General features: G+C 38.1%; 1 protein-coding gene across 2 annotated transcripts in view; it reads left to right on the top strand.

Moving 5' to 3' along the window:
• DENND1A (DENN domain containing 1A) overlaps nucleotides 1–18,049 on the top strand; it is a 216,564-nt gene that overhangs the window by 127,397 nt on the left and 71,118 nt on the right. For both annotated transcript variants that reach the window (XM_082492687.1, XM_082492686.1), the window contains exons 12-13: nucleotides 118–219; nucleotides 7,387–7,512. In XM_082492687.1, the coding sequence (XP_082348813.1) occupies nucleotides 118–219; nucleotides 7,387–7,512 (228 nt within the window). The remainder of the gene's footprint in view (nucleotides 1–117; nucleotides 220–7,386; nucleotides 7,513–18,049) is intronic.

Raw genomic sequence — 18,049 nt, 5'->3', positions numbered from 1 at the left:
TGCCTGAAGTTTTGTAATGCCGTGATATTCTGCCGTCGCTTGTGTCCTTTATGCATAAGCTCTAACTCTGCATACTTATATTTTCATTTCCCTTTTCTTGAATTTGCTCATATTTAGAAAGTAAGAAACATGGCCCTGGAAGATGTAGTGATTCTTAATGTAGACACCAACACACTGGAAACCCCTTTTGACGACCTTCAGAGCCTTCCTAATGATGTGGTATGTATGAAATGAGTTATTCAGCTATTCCGTTACTTAAAAGCGTAAATCCTTTTGACTTGTTTGGTTTGTAACTGAGTTATCTCATTGTGTTACTCTCATTATTGTAAGAAAACTGCTTTACCTCAATTCTTTCCTGGTTTGAAGTGTTAAGCAATGTTTGAACATTTGCAGACATATTTTTAAGCCTCTTAATGAAAATTAGCTAATGCTCACATAAGCTGGAAATACTGCAACACCCCAGTTTGGGTTCTGGAATGGCATAATCGAGTTTCATCTAAAGAGTTAGTCTTTTATAAGGGAAAAAAGATAAATGAAAACCACGCAGGTTATGGTACATCTGAACAGGAAATAAAAATTTAAACTTCTTTCTTCATGGTGTGAAAAAGAAGTACTATTTGAAACCATCTTTATCCATTCCATTAGGAAAAAAAAAAAAATCCTGCATTTTAGATAACTTTTGTTTTCAAGTGAACTTTTTTTCCTCCCATGACTTCTTCCAGGTGAGTTTTAATGAACTTCTGCATCTTATATCCTGAATTATGATATCAAATGGACTACCTCATATTCAGTTCTAGCACTGCTCAGTGCATATAATTTGGAACTTATTTTCTTTTTCATTCAGCCTTTTAATTGGTTATTAGTTAATTTTTTTAATAACTTGATAGAAAGTTGTATAAATACTTGATCTTGCCCTTTAATGGGACAAAAATACATCCAGCTTGCTACTTGCTGCTGTAATCATCCTCACCAAATCTGAGAGGGAAGAGCGGTAAAGTGAGTAAGAGTGTAAGAAGCTATTTTTAAGTCAGAGCGGGACTGTTTAGGAGAAAACAGCAGGAGAAAATCTGGATTTATTTTACTAGTTCAAAACAATGTGCTGACAGTTAGATCTATACCTTTTTATGTCTAGTTGAGAAATAAAATTGATATGCAGGGAGCTCAATATAAGCTGGTGTGTTTGAAGAAAATCTCAGGTCATGGTGAATACCCAGGGCCACCTCCTGCGACATCCCATCATTTCTCTGTGATCCGTGGTGTGATCCGTTCCTCGAAAACAGCGAGCTCTGCATAAAAGGTCCATCTTGATTGTGAACGTTTTGGCTTTAGTCAAGCATTTACTCTATAAAAGTTACTTCCATGAATTTTTCTGGCTTTATATAGTTTTTCATTTTGATTTCACTCCCAGCATCCAAATCTGCCAGCTGGTCATCGCTGGTGCCATTATCCACAACCCGGAATGACAGACTTGTGAATTTCATGGAATTATGTAAGAAATGTCTGGAGACAGTGAGCGCGGGGCCTCAAACATGTATATGATTTGTCAACAATCAAGTATTATATTAGATTTTATGAGACTTCATTAAAGGAGCTGTTGTAGGTGCACTGTAGAACATCAGAAGAGACTTCACCAATAAACACAGAACTTCGAGCTTTGGAATGTAATAAATTTTAAGAGACTTCCTTCCTTTCATTATTTACTTTTACTTCACTTTTATAACAGTAGAGAGTTGTGTTTTATTAGTTCAAATTTCTTGATTCAGTTTTCCTCAGGTCTATTTAAAAGCTACATTTTATCTTGGAGGATGTTTGGAGCATAGCAGAGGAAGTGCTGCCAGCAAATTCAATTAACTGGCATGGCTCACCAAGAGCGTACGTGGTGTATTTTTTTTTTCACAACTGCTGTATAAATACAGCTGGGATTAATATTTGTCGCAACAAAGCCTTAACTTGAATCGTGTTGCGTTGTGTAATTAATGTTTGGGATCAGTGTTTATGTCTTATTTAGCTTTGTTTCATTATTTTAGTTACCTAGATAACGAAGTATTCTCCTCTAGGTCTTTCCCTTTCCCTCAGACTGCTTAATATTTGGCTTTGACCACTAGAGAGCAGCTGCTCTTCTGTGCAAGAATTGAATTTCTGTCAGTTCTTTCATGCATCATGTGTTTGGAACTGAAAGTGGATCAAGTTGTTCATCTCAGCAGGGAGACTCTAAAGCCAATCCATTATACTTTTTTTCTTTTTCTTTTTTTCTTTTTGCTTCCCTGGGAGGATGGGGAGATTCTGGGACTGGGTCTCCCCACTGGTCTCAGTCTAAACAGATGCATTTATGATCTGAGAAACTGAAAATGTCTTCAACAATTTCATGGTTGTAAATGGCTGTGATGTCAAACAATTCTGCCAGTTTTGCTACTTAAAGTGAACAGTGAACAATTCATGCACTGCTGAATAGACACAACGTTTACTTTGCTAAATTAAATCTGTCTATATTCAACAATGAGGAGAAACATCTTCTGTGTGATGCATTCACCATCAGGTAATTAATCCAGTGGAAAATTTTTAAAGCCGTTTTTCCCCTCTTCTTGAACGGCTTTTTTAATCAAGTAAAACAATGCCATGAAGTCCTACGATTATTTTAGAACTTCAGGTAGTGAGTTGTGCTTGAGTTTCATGAAAGTCATGTCGCTGCCTAAACTGTTGACTCTCAGAAATCTGGAATGAACTATTCACTCATCTTTTACTCCAAGGATCCAGGCCAACATAGGCTATAGAGAAGTGCCTTTCCAGTTAACATTTGCGTCACAGGAGCTGGATAGCATTGAGACAGTTCCAGCAGAATCAGATTAAGTAATTTCTTTGCCCCGATTTACCTCAGCAGTACCTGCTAGCAGTCAGACTCCCCGAAGTGTTCAGGTCAGGTCCCTGGAAATCAAGGTGTGCACTACTGCGTTACTGATTAACTATTTGAAATGTGAAAAACTGTCCCTCCTTCACCTTCTGCTTCTGATCTGTTGCTGAAAATCCGGCAGCATGAGAACGCCCTGGGAAGTAACTTTCCTTTTAAAATAGTCAATATTAAAAAAAGAGATTTATTAAGGACTGTGATTACAATAAGTGCATCTGCTGCTGACAAGTCTCCTACACCACCGTCTGTGTTGCAAGGAATAGCAAAGAGGGGGTAGTAATTTTTTTTTATGCAACCCTTATGGATTTTTCATGTATTTCCAAATAAGTGTCATCTTCTAGTCTTAGTTGTAGTCAGAGCTTCATATTACAAGGAATAAAGCATAAGCTCACTCTGTCAACTTCTAGTTTTTATTAAACGAAGCCCTGATGCAATGCAGTGTACTGCGCCAAAGAGATCTTGCATATCTGATGGCTGTGAGAGTATTGTAAATTTGCATGGTCGTATGAATATCTCAGACTGTCAGTAATTTAGTTGTGGATGCTACTGTTGTCCATTCGTTAACAAGTTACCACAAATAGGAAACCTGTGCTTGCACTTAGTGGGAAATTAACTGCTTTCAGGACACCGAGAAGTACTAAACTACAACTCCATAGCAGAGCCATTTTCTTAAAGGTGAATCCATTTTTATTTCTTACACTGTGTTTGCAATAGACTGTTTCTTGCTTTATTCATGTTGACAACTGAAAAGCCTTGGACCTAATTAAAAGAATTTCCACTAGCACCTTTACTGAACCATTTCATTATGCTGCATTGCACAGATTGCATTTTGAAACATGGTGATAGTTGAAATCTGACCTTTAAACCTGAACTGCCAGAAGTATAAAAATCTTCTTTAAAAACACTCTCAGGGTAGACTGCGTGTATATGTGTCTGTTTGGCTAGAAATAATCTTCATGTTGAGTGGTCACAGTCTTTTTTTTTTTTAGAAGTATTACTGCCTCTTTAGGCAGTAAACAATCACAGTTCTGTTTGTATTATCTACTTTGTCTTACGTACTAATTTATTCCTGAGTAAACATGAATATTTTTTTCTTACCTGTTAATCTCTTTAAATACGTTGTTGTTAACATTTTATTTTCTGAAAAACTGTGACGTGCCTATTGCAGTAGTCCTGATGGAAAGAGTAAAAGTGTGCATATGTAAAATAGACATCCTACAGTGCTCACTTTAGTCTTAGAAGAAAGCAAATGGTCAGAAAGCTTAAGGAATTAGCAAACTACATATCAATATTCTACTTCTATAACAAATAGGGAAGCTGAAACACAGAATGGCTGTGACTAGCCTTCTGAACTTTTAGTTTATTGTAAAACAAAGCATAGAGCCTTTTCCTGCTATAATAGATGGCAAGTTCTTTATCTTCACGTGAATGTTTAAAGAAAACCACTTCTAAAAGTGTTTGAGAAGGATTTGGAAGTTACTCAGAGCCATAGACATTTTATTGCATTTTTAAGAACTACTGTTAAATGGTTTATATAAGTTAAAATAAAGGCATACTTCATCCTTACAACATCAGACTCCTTTCAAACATGGAGAAGTGTGCTGTTCAGGTTAGAAAGTCTGATGAAGCTTTTACATTTTGAAAATAACAGAGTTCCTTGAGAGCCGTTATCTTGGTGAATGGGAGTGAGATTATTTTATGGGCGTGATAGACTTAGTCCGTTATCAGGTATTATGTTAATATGTGCTTATGGGCTCATCAGTGCATGGATCATTGGCATAAGCCACAGCATTCAGATTTATAAACAATGCTGGACACGCTCTTGCTTACCTCTGTTATACTAAATAATTCTAGTTAAAATCCTGCTACAACAGAAGCTGCAGAAGATCTTAACTAAAAGTAAATCTCTTTGCAACTCTTTTGGTCAACACAAGTTTTCAAAGAAGAAAATGTAGTGCACAGTATGGATTATATATTTCACACCTCTATAGCCAAGTGAGGAGTCGCTTTCCTGATCTCCCCAAATGTGAGGCTGCTGAGGGGGGAAGCGAGGGATGCGCTTACAGGAGGGGTAGGACTGAAGGAACAGTTGGTCAGTAAAGTCAGGCTGCCGTTTTGCTGCCAGCCTGCCTCAGCAGCAAACCCCGAGGCAGAAGAAACTCGTCTGGTAGATTTTGGAGATACGGATGAGACCAGAGTGAGCTTTTGTTATGAGCTGCAGGATAGGGGGAGGAAGGTCTTGAAAGTTAATTTGAACATTTGAACCGTCGGCTTATATTTTCTGAGGTATTATTCATACTCTCAGAAAACGCAGTTAGTTATGTTCACTACAACAGAATCTGCCTACTCTCTAAATAATACTCCCAAACGTTTCTTGCATAGTATGAAGTATATAGAGCTACCCTAATGGAGTTTTTCAGAATAGCATTTGAAAAAGGAAGATTTGCTAGTTATTGGAAGAATTATTTCTGTTAAATTCATAATATGGATACTTATGGAGTCATTCATGTTCTTCCGCAATTCAAGATGACTGGGGATTCCCTGGCTTTCTGCTTTCCCTCTGAAATTGTGGCTCCTTCCTGTATTCTGCGTCAAGTATCTCATCAAACGCAGGTTTTACATGTGGCATGACCGCATCCTCTAAAAGCAGTAGTTGAATTTCTTTCAAGAATCAGTGCCCAGATTGTTGTTTCTGTATTGTCACGTGTTCTGTGAGATCTGTCTCAAAAACTTAGCTTGCCCTGGTTCTGTCTGCAACACCAAAAAATTGCTACTGACACAACTATTTGTTAATGATTTAACGTAACCTATAACCGTTGCAGCACAGGCACAGCAAGCTTGATGTTAATCTTTGAAAGGCTTTTTTATCTCCTTTCCCAGCTTGTGTTTGGGAAAGAAAAACACTGTCACTAACAATAATGTATAGATACACAACCTTACTTCAGTAGTTACTGAGCTCTAAGCGCTAGAAAAGAGACATCAAACCAAGTCACAGCCTTCTTGTGTGTATGAGAGATTCTGAAGCACAGGGAACAGTAATGGCTAATCCTCTAAAATGTTAGCCCTCGGTGTACACAGAATACAAAAAATATTCAGGTAACTTGGATCACAGTAGTTTTAACTCTGCCTGCACAGAAATGTCTTTAGTTGATATTTGCTAAGTTGTGGTGGATAAGTGTAACTGTGTAAATGGTAATGAGGCCGTTAGGGCTGTGTTGGCCTAAAGTGCAGCTGTGTGAGTCCTGGGGTTACTAAAGGCCTCCACAGTGGAAAGGGAAGGGCACCGAGGGTCAAGAGGAGAGCCAGCCCCCGCACAGGTGGTTTAGATCTCTTGAGAAACAGGAAGAAAAAAAACCGCAGTAGATACTGACCATTTTGAAGGACAGAATGTTTTTAATTTGAGACTTGGAAAAAAATGGCAGGGTTTGTGTTCTTGATGGCACGGCATGTCGGTGGCAAGGCGTTGGCGGGGCCTGCAGGGCTCTGTGAGGAGAGGCCCAGCCGAGCCCGCCGGTGAGGGCAACATGGCGGAGCGAGGGGTGAGTGAAGTGTGGGGAGGAAGGAGCGGCACAGAGGGACTGTTCCGGACTGACCCTGAGCCCCATGTCCATCGCCCGGCGCCCCTTGGGGAGGAGACAGGGAGTTGGGAAGGGAGGGGGGAAGCTGAGCTGGGGGAAAGCGGGGGGGGGGGGAGGTGTTACAGTTTCTCACCATCCAGCTCTACTTTAATTGGCAATAAATTAAATTAATTTCCCTAAGTTGAGTCTGTTTTGCCCGTGATGCTAATTGGTAAGTGATCTCCCTGCCTTTATCTCAGCCCACGAGCTGCTTCTTCGTGTTTTTTTTTTTCCCCGGTGCCACTGAGGAGGGGGAGGGAGGGAGCGGCTGGGTGGGTGTCTGGGAGCCGGCCAAGGGAGCCCACCATATGCATGAATAAAACTCTCATTTTGTTATTTTGCATCAAGTCTCTGAAATACAAGGGAATATAGCCTTAAAAGGAAAAAAAAAAAAAAAAAACCACGCACCTGTATTTGTGGCAAACAAATTTTTCAGACCCACAGAATTTGTCCTTAGCCTTGGTGGTGATGGGTGGCCTGATTATGCAGAACAGTTTCTCTATTAGTCTGATGTTTGAATTAATTTAGCTGAAATTCTTTTCATGGGTTCTAATCAAGAATGACACAGAACTTCATGGACTACCTTTAAAAGTACTCAACAGCATGTTAACAGTGGATTTCAAGTAGGAGGGAATGTTGAAATAAAGCTTTTATTTTCTTATTGGTTTCTGAATAGAATCTACTCCTGGAGAAGCAAAACAGCTTGAAAAGTAATGCTTTTAGAACTGAAAAATTCAACTCTGAACTCACAATGTCACTTTTTGTCATAACTACTGCTGTGGTTAGTGCATTTTTGATTTAGCTGTGCCCCCATTTAGCTTTGTTTTGATATGAGAGTGATCTGGACCTGTTGTGTGATTTCAGGTTTCTGCACTGAAGAACAGATTGAAGAAAGTCTCTACAACCACTGGAGATGGCGTTGCAAGAGCGTTTCTAAAAGCACAAGCATCTTTCTTTGGGAGCTACAGAAACGCCCTGAAAATTGAACCTGTAAGTAGGAAATTGGTAGGCATAAGATGTAAATCTGCAGCTGAGGTGGGGAAAAAAGCTAACAAGAATTCAAAGTGTAGTATAACCTACTTTTACTAAGGCCAGCATTGTGGCTCTGTGGCTAACTAGTACTGACAACGGTGTTCCAGTTTCCAAAAAATAAAAAGGTGCAACAAGCATGATCAATCACGCAGGGAGATAACTTCGTATGGAAAGGTATGGGTGTTGCTTGTTTCTGAAGACAGTTAACTTAGAGATTATAAAAAAGTATAAATTGATGATCATAGGAGGCTAGTGCAGAGTTGACCGTTTTCTTTCACTTGCAAAACCTGGGTATTCATTGCACGATTTTTAAAGGTAGTAGAATATATACTACTTTTTACACGATATATGATTAATGGTGAAACATGCAAATTCATGGAATTTAAGAACATAATACAATTAGTAAAGAAATTGTGATTTTACAAAATACAAAGAATGTCTGGAGTTGTAACTATTGATGATAAATGTTCTGTTAGGGAAATTCAGTGTCTTGCTTCTGGTTCAGAGCTAATCTCTTTTTAGCAACAATTAAGTGCCATCTGAGTGGGGGAAGGATTTTTCTGTACTTGATCTGGCGTTTTATTGCTTCTAGTGAGGCATCTGTTCTTGGCTTACTGCAAGTAGCTTCATGGACTTCAATACAAATCAGTCCAGCCAAATTAATGTATTTCCACATATTTTGTGACACTCTGGTTTTGAGGCTGTGTACTTAGGGGGTTCCTGTTAAAGGATGGCCAGTTAGAGACAAGGTAAATAGTCTGAGGAACATTCAGGTGTAATTCATGAGCTATGTCCCAGAAATATGTGGGGTGAAAAGTACTAACTGCAGAGTGATTCGCAGAATATTTCAAAAATATTCCGTGTTCCCTATTTCTGATGCAGGGGAAACCAACACCTGTGCAAGTCAAATGCAGTGATAAATCTCAGGGCAGTGTTCATGGGCTCATTTGAACTAGTGTTGTTTAGACCTCTGGCTGCTTAACAAGAAGGTGTCTGTAGAGGACAAAAAATTCTTTTGTCTTAATACCTTCATCTCTCACCTGCAAGCATTTGGAGGCAGAACAGAAAATGGGTGGTAGCAGTGGAGAGCTTGAATACCACTGGGGCATACTGAGATGAGTTCTGAGTGTAAGTGGGGAAGCTGAATGAGTGGAGTGAGAATGAAGGCTTACTGGTTGAGAAAGGGTGTTGTATTTTGCATTCTTCTGCTCTGTGAAGATTAATGAAGAGATCTGGTATGCATACAAGTAATAAATCTAGTTTTAATCATGATGTTAAATAAATAGACCACAATTTGGACTGCAGGCAGTGTTTCTTGATGTAGAAGATGTTTCCGTAAGTCAAGTTTTTTCAGTACTACAATTTGTCTTGTTATTTTTAAAGCCAGAAGGAAAAAAGAGCTCAGTCTGATTATTATACAGTCCAGTTATCACCATCAAATAAGCATCATTCCAAAAATTAATATTCAGGGTTCAAAAATTACTTTTGAAGTCAGCATGAGTCCTTCTATATCTTACTGGGGGAACCTGTATGTCGCGTGTGTGTAAAATATAAATTGTATTGATTTTTGTATGTATGTCTGGGTGTAAGTATTGGGCTTTTAAAGCACCTAAGGTGAAATAATGAGAGGTATTCAAAATGTTGTCCGTAAAATTGCCAAAATGAAACCAGCAAGGCACTCTGGCAGTAAGCCTCCTTTATCCAAGTCAGGGAGATACTGACTTCCCTTCATCCATGCAGGCTTCCTTGTTCTCCGATGCTCCTCCCAGTAGTTGCCAGGCAACTCTGGGAATATTGGTGTATGCTTTGCCTAGATGTGTGTGTGAGATTAACTAGTTAAGGGATTTTTTGAAGAAAAATAAAAATTTAAATTGCTTTTCTGGAAATACCATCTGGTCTTTTGAAGGCTGAATGTTAAAGATGAACATTCGAAATCAGTTGACAATGGCACACCCCTAGAAACTGCAACGTCGAGTGACAGCTAACCTGAGAAAGTAGGAGAAATTGTTCAGTTTGCTTATGATTCCATCAAAGAAAGCTTGTAAACATAATTGCACAAATATGTCACAAAAAATCCAATTTTAATAATCAGGAAGTGGTAATTTTCAGGGCTTTCTTTCGCAAGTCCTTTTATAAATCAAAAATTTAATTTCTGATTATATGTTTCACTATTATAGATAGATAGATAGATAAAGAAAACTTGCAAGTGTTTCATGTGCTGAACATGTCAGAGTCAAATGACCTGCATTCTGTTTCCACTGCTGCCACAGACGTCCTGTGAGGCATTGGACAGGTCACACAACTGCTTTATACCTCACTTCCATTTTGGAATATGCCAACAGTGAATGCAATTACTGAGAGACTCTTGTTACCGTTAGGAACATTGCTCTTAAAAATTAGTTCAAAAATCTTGGAAAACCTAATCTTAAGAAGATGCAGCAAAACTCCAAACAAGAGTGTGTGATGAGTAAAACAATTAGGAAATGTTCTTGCTAAATTCACAAAAGAAAATGGGATTGTAATTTATTAACAAGGCATCATAACTGGCAATTAGTAAGGCATCCTGCAATTTAAAGCCCTGTGTTTCTCTGTTGTGCTGTACTTCAAATGCTGCGCTTGAAATAGTTTTCTCTGCTCTCACATAATCCCATCTTCTACACAGCAATTATGTTCATTGTTATTTCCTGTCAGCTGATTAGCTCAGTTTGCCTAGTTTGTGGTTTATATACTAGCAGGTGTTCAAAGTGGTCATGATACACATCTTCTCATGTAAATACAGAGTGACAGGAGTTTCTTGTTGAATAGTGGAAGAATATTAAGTGTACGCAGCAACTCTCTGATTCCTCTCTATTGATGTATTAGAATCCACAAAGGCCACAGTGGATATTGTAATTTCCTTTACAATTTTAATGTCTGTTTGTAAAAAAAATTTATTTTGAAACTGTTACTGTTGTAACAGTTACAAATAAAATCATTTTGGTACATCTGAGATAAATAGAAAAACAAATGGAAGAAATAGCTTCTAAGAAAATAACATATTTTCAAATACTTCCACTGTGGGTTTTTTTCCTCTTATCACCTTCACATGTTGTAAATATGGGGCATAAGCCATACTGAACATGATGTAGTCCTTTGCATCTGACATCCCATAACTCAAGAAACGTGACTGTTCGTTTGAAATTATTGATAATTAGGAAATAAATTCAAAGAAGCTGTAGTTTTGCCTCCTTTCATAGTTTTTGTCTCATAAGACAATTTAATTTCATAGACCATCTCATCTGGTATGAGTTGACTTTTTGGGATAAATGGTGTGAAGCTATTTTTCATTATTCTCTGTAGATCCAGAATGTATCACAGAACAGACTTTAAAATCACATTATCCTTAAGCATAGTAGGAGCTCTTATTCTGTTCAGAAGCATTTACTCTAAAGATGCAAGGTTATGTGATGTATGTACGAACCAGTACACCGACAATGAAAAAGTCGCTGTTGCCATAAACTTTCTGACTTCAGTAACTAGAACTTTTGCATGAAAAAGCATATCCAGATAATACAGTCTGCAAGTTTAATCATAAGACTTGCATAACAAAATAACTGATTTCATTATGTTTCCTACTGTATATATGTTTTCTGTAGCTGCATTAAGCCAGATTTTAAATGCGGAAGTCTGTTACATGTGGAGACTTGGAGTCTGCACAAACCTCTGTTGCTATTAAGTACAGTAAAACACATTAGAAGCAATGTGTTTACTTGGGTGTATTGAGGCAGATTATTATCTTTATGAATCTTACTGAAATTTTTAACAGTGACACCGACATGAGCATTTTGTTCACTTGAATGACTTTTTTCTAAATTCCTGACTTTTTGCTGCTTGTGGAGGGGATGTTTTTATCATCTTCTAAATATTTAATTCACAAAATTAGGTCATCTTCAACAGAAATAGCTGTATAATTACTACATGTGTGCAAAGATGGTCTGTAGCACTTAATAATTGGGTATATTGGTAACGGAGGAGGGAAATGAGGCTCACTTTCTGCATCAAAGCTGTTGCCCGTGCTCTTTCTTCTGCTGACACCTAGTGGTCAGAGACAGCATTTAATTGGTTTTCTTTCCCAGACAATCTTTGTTAAGGAACAAACATCCTCCCACCTGTGAATAACGGTAAGCTCAGGGTGTGGGGCTGGGAGAGCAGTGGCGTGCGGGGGATGAGACCCCAGGACGTACTGGGTTGAGGCTGGGGTGCTGGGACCACCAGCCTGGGCGGCTGCTGCTCTTGGCCCTGCCTGGGGTAGGGGGGTCTAGCAGCAGGCTCCAAGCTGGACGTACGGTCTTCTCAAAGCACAAGCTTTCTGTCTGCTCTCTGGTCACTCCAGTGAGCTCTGCAAAGGGAACTGTGTATGCTCAATACAACATTTTCCAGCTTGACAGATTTGAAAAGCTTCTTTACTCGCACTTTGCTTTAAAATCTGTATGTTCTGATCACATATTTCTATTGCCACGTCTTGGCTCCTTTTGTCTCTATTTCATTGCTATAAATACACTGTAAGGTGAAAATTTCCGTGCTTATTTTTCTTTTGCAGCGCTGCTACGTTTTGTGTGGATCATTAAGGGGGGGTAATTTTAACATTCATAACCCAAATAGATATCAGGATCTAAGTGCTCCTGCGGGTAGTTTTCTCTCTAACTTTGCTGTTTTGCATTGATAACTTCTTATATGCAGACACTGTAAAATTTGGTGTCTCTTTCACAGCACAGCATACAGGGTATGCTGAGGTGAGAGGTACATGTGATGCGGTGTGAGCTAAAGTTGCCCGTTTTATTTCTGATATACCACTGCAGAGATGCGTCTGTGCACGAGATTCTGGTGTTTGTTTGGATTTGCATCAGGATCTCCTGGTTTGTTTTTAAAAGGCTGGTTTAGTTATTATGGACTTATCAATCTAGTTATTAGGGTAACGAACTCCGCATTCTTTGTAAAATGTTTTTGTGTGTGTGTATTGTCATATTACCTAAATCTAGTCTTTTTTCTCATTTATAAAATCCATGTAAACCTGATTTTGGTGGATTGTGAATATGCTAGATACTTGTAATTTCCATATTTTGTGCTGGATTTATACAGTTGCAACACCTGTGAGTATTTCCAGTACGTGCCAGTCTGTGCCCATGTCTCTGAGGCGGTAAAACAATTGATATAGTTGCATTACTTGTGGCAAGAACTGTATTCCTCATTATTTGTCTCATGCCATCTTCTTGGGGCCTGGCCAGCAAAATCTTCCATTGCTTTGCTCTCCTTGAGAGGCCCTTCTTTCTGTCTGGGAATGGGTTAGAGTGAAGCAGTAACAGTGCTGTGATCTTTGTCCAGGGCTTAGGGGTGTCACTGGTTACTTGTTAAGTGCCAAAGTTTACGCTGTTTTTAAACAAAGTAAGCCTGAAACTAGTGGGGGGAAGAGGGTGAATGGAGCTGTGATGGCTCCATTTAATTACACATTAAAAATGTAATTAAATTGTTTGTGAGGACACGAGGAAATCAATGTCAAAATGAAAAAAAATACAGGAAAATATGACTTTATTTTTAGTGTTTTATTATTGATTAATACTTTATTAAAGGATTTTTTATTTATTTATTTTTTAAACTGAAAACTTGCCTTCAGCCCTGGAAGGGAATCGCCAGTAATTTTCACTGTTTGCAGATGCCTTGAAAATAGTGGTGTTCTGTTTTGTGATGTTTCTCACGAGAATGAAACTGTTTGCCTCTGTCTCAAACTGAGGAAGTACATTGTTGTAGCTTAAAACATCCCCTGTTTTTCAATTGCATAAAACATACGGAACAGTAGTTGGAAGCTTACTGAAGCTTTAAGATGCTAATGATGAAATGTAACCTTTTTAAGTAACTAGTGGTACTGCAGTGGTTCTGATAGTGGATGGTACTTTTAGTAAACTGTTGTATGATGTACTAATATGATACTGTAAAAATTTCTACATAACCTACATCTTTCAGGTGAAACTAGGATCATAAATAGTTATTGGTACTAACTTGAATGTGTTGGTAATTACTGATAATAAATGAATCTCTTTAATGGAGCATCAATTAATTTCTTTTATGTCTTCATGGTTATTCAATCTTATTCGGGTTTACTAGCCCGAACAGCCATTAGTTGTATAACTGGATAATTTCTGATTAACTTTAATTGTTCTGAATTGATTTGGTTTAAATTTAACCTAAATTTTCTTTAGATGCATCCATTTAAAAGAAAACAGAAAATCTTGGAGGACAGAGTGAATGTACTTTTCTACTTCCACACTTTTTATGAGCTTTCATTGGTGAAGTTACTTGCTAACAACAAGTTAATGGACAACAAAGTGCTTAAAACATTACAAAACGTTTTCTAATCTTAGTATGAAACTACTATTGAAACTCATATATGTATTATATATTCCAGTTTTCAAACTGCTTTAGCTGAACTACACCGGATGTATGTATATATGTTAATGTACACGTTGTAGTTCTGTTGTCCTGTCAAAGCCTGCTGATTTATATTTGGATTCTAAATAAAGAAGACAACAAACTACTATTTTTCGTACTTGTAACTTTGAAACAGGTTTTCTCTTAATATGATGCAATTTGAGCTACAGCGGAGGAAAAAGCCATTATGAGTAGGAGGAAATAAAAAGTTAACTTTTCAACATAACATTCAATTCAACTTAAGGAAGTAGTGTAATAAGCCTTTTCAGTTTGTGGTTTTGTCATAGTTCCAGAACCGTATAGGGACATCTGGGAGAAGAGTAGGACATTATTCTTTCATAAGCGGTGTATAATTTAAAAAAAAGTGTTGCCTTTATATTTCCAAGTTATTTTTTTTCCTGGAAAAAGTGAGAAACTTTCCTGCCTTTGCGCAGTAGTGTGAAGACGTTTCTGGAGAATCGTTTTATCCCCTTGTTCTCTTTTGACAGTTTCTATTATCCATTCTAATAAAGATAGCACTTGTTTGATTGTCCGTGCTGCAGCTGTATCCATACCTCTGGAGATGCTGGTGCTGACTGCTGCTCTCTCCTTTGGGGTGAGCTGCCCACCGAGTCCTTCAGGGTCTGCAGGGATGCAGCCCGCCTGATCCCACTTACATCAAGTACCAACTGCAGCACTCGGTCTGTAAGTCATTTTTAAAAGGCATGCACCTGCATTCTGGACAGGACACAGCTTGTCAAGCATCCATTAAAAGTTAATGTAATTTCCTGCATTTGTTGTAACCTCTTTCTGGAGAATCTACCTTAACAGCTGTTACTATTCTTGGTATTGATACACTGGTGCAGCCACTGAATTGCTATCTTACTTGTACAAAAGTAAATATTTTTCACAAATCCACTCGCACAGTGGCAATTTCCTCCTATCCCAGGATATTATGTTTAACATCTCATCAGTCTTGGTGGAGTTGTTCCTCCTATGAGCTCTAAATACCATCCAGGGTACTGTAGCTAACTAATGAACTAAAGTATTCATGTTGCTCTGGCATCGTCTGTTTGCTGGCCAAGAACTGTGTGCACTTTATAAGAAAGCTGTTGGTCTTTACCTTTGTTTAATTCATGTCCAAGGAAGGTAACGTTAAGATTAATCCCACAGATATTTAGGTCTCCTACAATAGTGGGAGTTTCAAAGTGTTTTAAGAGGACAGTTTCCTTATCCATTTTAGGTTTTTACACCACTAAGGATTTTTGCTTTACAGATTCATAAGTAATACCGTGGTACCAGTAACACAAATTGATACATTTCTCAGGAAGACATTAAAGTGGTGGTGTGATGGCATGACGTAAGGCTACTGTATTATTTCATATCAATCCCTTGCCCAGACTTAACGCTATGAATTCCTTTAACAATTCCAGATCCATGAGATCTGAGTGGGACAGAAGTCAGAAAAGAAAAGTAGCTGATGTGTGGTGCAGAGTGAAAAAGCAAATGCCAGATGAGTCCAAAAGGAAATTTTGTTGGGGTACGTGTGCAGCAACATAAAGAAAGTGCATGTTACACACTGGTGCATAATTCATTTTGAAGAGGCTTTGTAGCATTCAGTGCTTTATTTCCTATGAAGTATGATTGTTGCCATGGTGAATTATTTTTTTAAGTTATTCAGTGGAAGAGTAAATGGTTGTTTCCAACTCCCAGTAATTGCCTCATCCCGGTGACTTCCTCTCCATAGCCATCTTTTGCATAGCTTGTTTTTTCTCCGCAGATATATTTTAAAGGTATACATTGTATACAGAGTAGATCCTTCCCTTTCACCAAGGTTGTCTTGACAGGTCAGAGTTTTAGGAGTATTTGACCATATATAGAAAAAAACGAAGGAAGATCACTAATGCTTATATTACATGTGTACAACTTGTTAAAAAAACCCCAAAATTGCAGGGAAAACAGTGAGCAGAAGCACATAAAGTGTTTTACTTGCAGTTTTGTTGTGCTCCTTTTAAAGTTAGTGCTGATGTATATTTAGTAGGAATTTTCTCCCACCTGGTTTTATTTTTTTCCTGTTCAGTTGCTGTTAGCTCTCAAGTATAAGCCTGTATAGACAGTCTAGTAGTGCCTAAATGATGGTAATTTCTGAATCTCATCCTGAGGACTTTACTAACAGATAGGAGTAGACAAAGACAATGGCATTGACAGTGACAGTGTATAAAACCTGATGTTTGTATGATAAAAATGGAGATCACTTGAATTTTTGTATATTCTGCAACTGAAAATTAAGACTTTTTTCCTAGTAGGAAGACTCTGATTTGTGGCATTTTGAAGACCCTACTTTTCAACGGTCTCACTTAGAAGCTACCAGTAACTATTGTTATGCTTTACTGTTTATGAAAAGTGTTCTAGAAGACATACTACCCAGAATTCAAAAATCACTGACTGAAAAAGATCTGCTGGGGAAAAGACAGTTTTGTTTGTTTGTTTCCTGCATAGTTTTTGTTTTCATTTCAATCCCGTTGCTGTGTTTTGTCTCTGAGCATTACTGTTGCTATAGACAAGTTTCAGCTTTAGCTTTTGCTGGTTTAAACCTTAAAAATGGTTCTTTTTCTAACAAGCATTTACTGTTCTTCAAAATGCATTTAATATTGTACTTCTAAGTCTGTTGAGATACACATATGTTAATGAAACTGAAAAGACATTCTCTTTAATCTCTTATAGCAGTCTGTTATGTAGTAAATAGAATTGTTTTGTAATTTCCAAACTGTTATAAGACACTGTGCTGTATAATTCTCTATGCCAAGCTAGGGGGAGAAAAGCAAGATTCTGAAGGAAAGGTAATAAAAAATAGTAATTGAGAAAGTTAGCATGACCCTCTGCTGAATACGGCATTTCTGCTGTAAAAGATGCAGTTAAACTTTCCTGTCCATCATATGTGTTAAAGTTAAACAAACAAACAAACAAACAAACAAAACACAAACCCAACAACAACAACAAAGAAGCAAAACAAAACCCAACCACACAAAACCCTGCATGGGAATGGTTTTGTACTTCAGTCTAGAAACATTGCCCAAAGTTAAGGGGTGGTGTGCACTGCATCTTGTAGGGCACTAACAGCAATAAGAGATAAAACGTTAAGTTCCTTTGAGTGTGGTTTTCAGAACGCTGATGTTCACAGGACTGCGCTTGAGATTATTCATGTATTACCTGTTTCATGCTGACGTTTAAGGTTTTGTGGTATCTTAGTTTGTTGGAAGCTGTGAGCAAGCTGAAGAGAAGTATCTTGCATTTCATTGTATAAGTAACTTTGCAGCCTCCATAGAAACTCTGTGCTCAGCCGCCAGACTGGATAGGGTCACTCTCTGTGCCTGCTGCGTTGGTGCGGCACAAATAAAAGTAGCTTTGTTCAAAAGCCTCCAAATCTTCCCATTACCAGGGAAGGTTGTACAGTGAGGAGCAGCTCGGTGATACTTCAGCTTTACTGTGGAAGGATTTGTACATTCAACTGATAAATTATTCGTCTGTGCCTTTCACACCTGATTCTCTGGTTTTTGTGCTATTTTATACACTTGTTTTTGTTTCTTCTCAATTTGTTTCAAGCCTTTGTCTGTGTGTTTTAAACTGACTTTTGTCTGTGTTTTTATTGTGTTTTCTCCTGATACTTCACTTATAATTGAGAGTGCACAGCCTCAGCAAGCAATGAAGCAGTGTGCAAATGCCTCCATGCAGGAAAAGTTGAAGATATTTCCTGAACTAATAAAGCGCAGGGGACTTAGGGTAGAACAATGAAGCAAGTAAACAAACACCAAGCATAAAATAACATGAGCGTTAAATTCAGCTTCTGTGTAAGACACTCAGTGACTGTGTGTTTTTTAAATGAGCTGTGAATGAATTGCATTTGGTAGTAGCAAAAAAGCCCAAACAACACACACAGCCCAAAAAACCCCACTGCAAACCCCCACCCCAAAAGACCCTTCAGGCGGGTAGGGAGAGAGTGCCATTTACACTCTCACTCATATGAGCAGCTGTACAGTTGAACAGAAAGTATTAT

This window comes from Vanellus vanellus (assembly GCF_965231255.1).
Source record: "Vanellus vanellus genome assembly, chromosome: 18".
Classification (NCBI taxonomy): domain Eukaryota; kingdom Metazoa; phylum Chordata; class Aves; order Charadriiformes; family Charadriidae; genus Vanellus; species Vanellus vanellus.
Note: the sequence above shows the minus strand (reverse complement) of the source record. Positions and strands in the feature narration are given on the sequence as shown.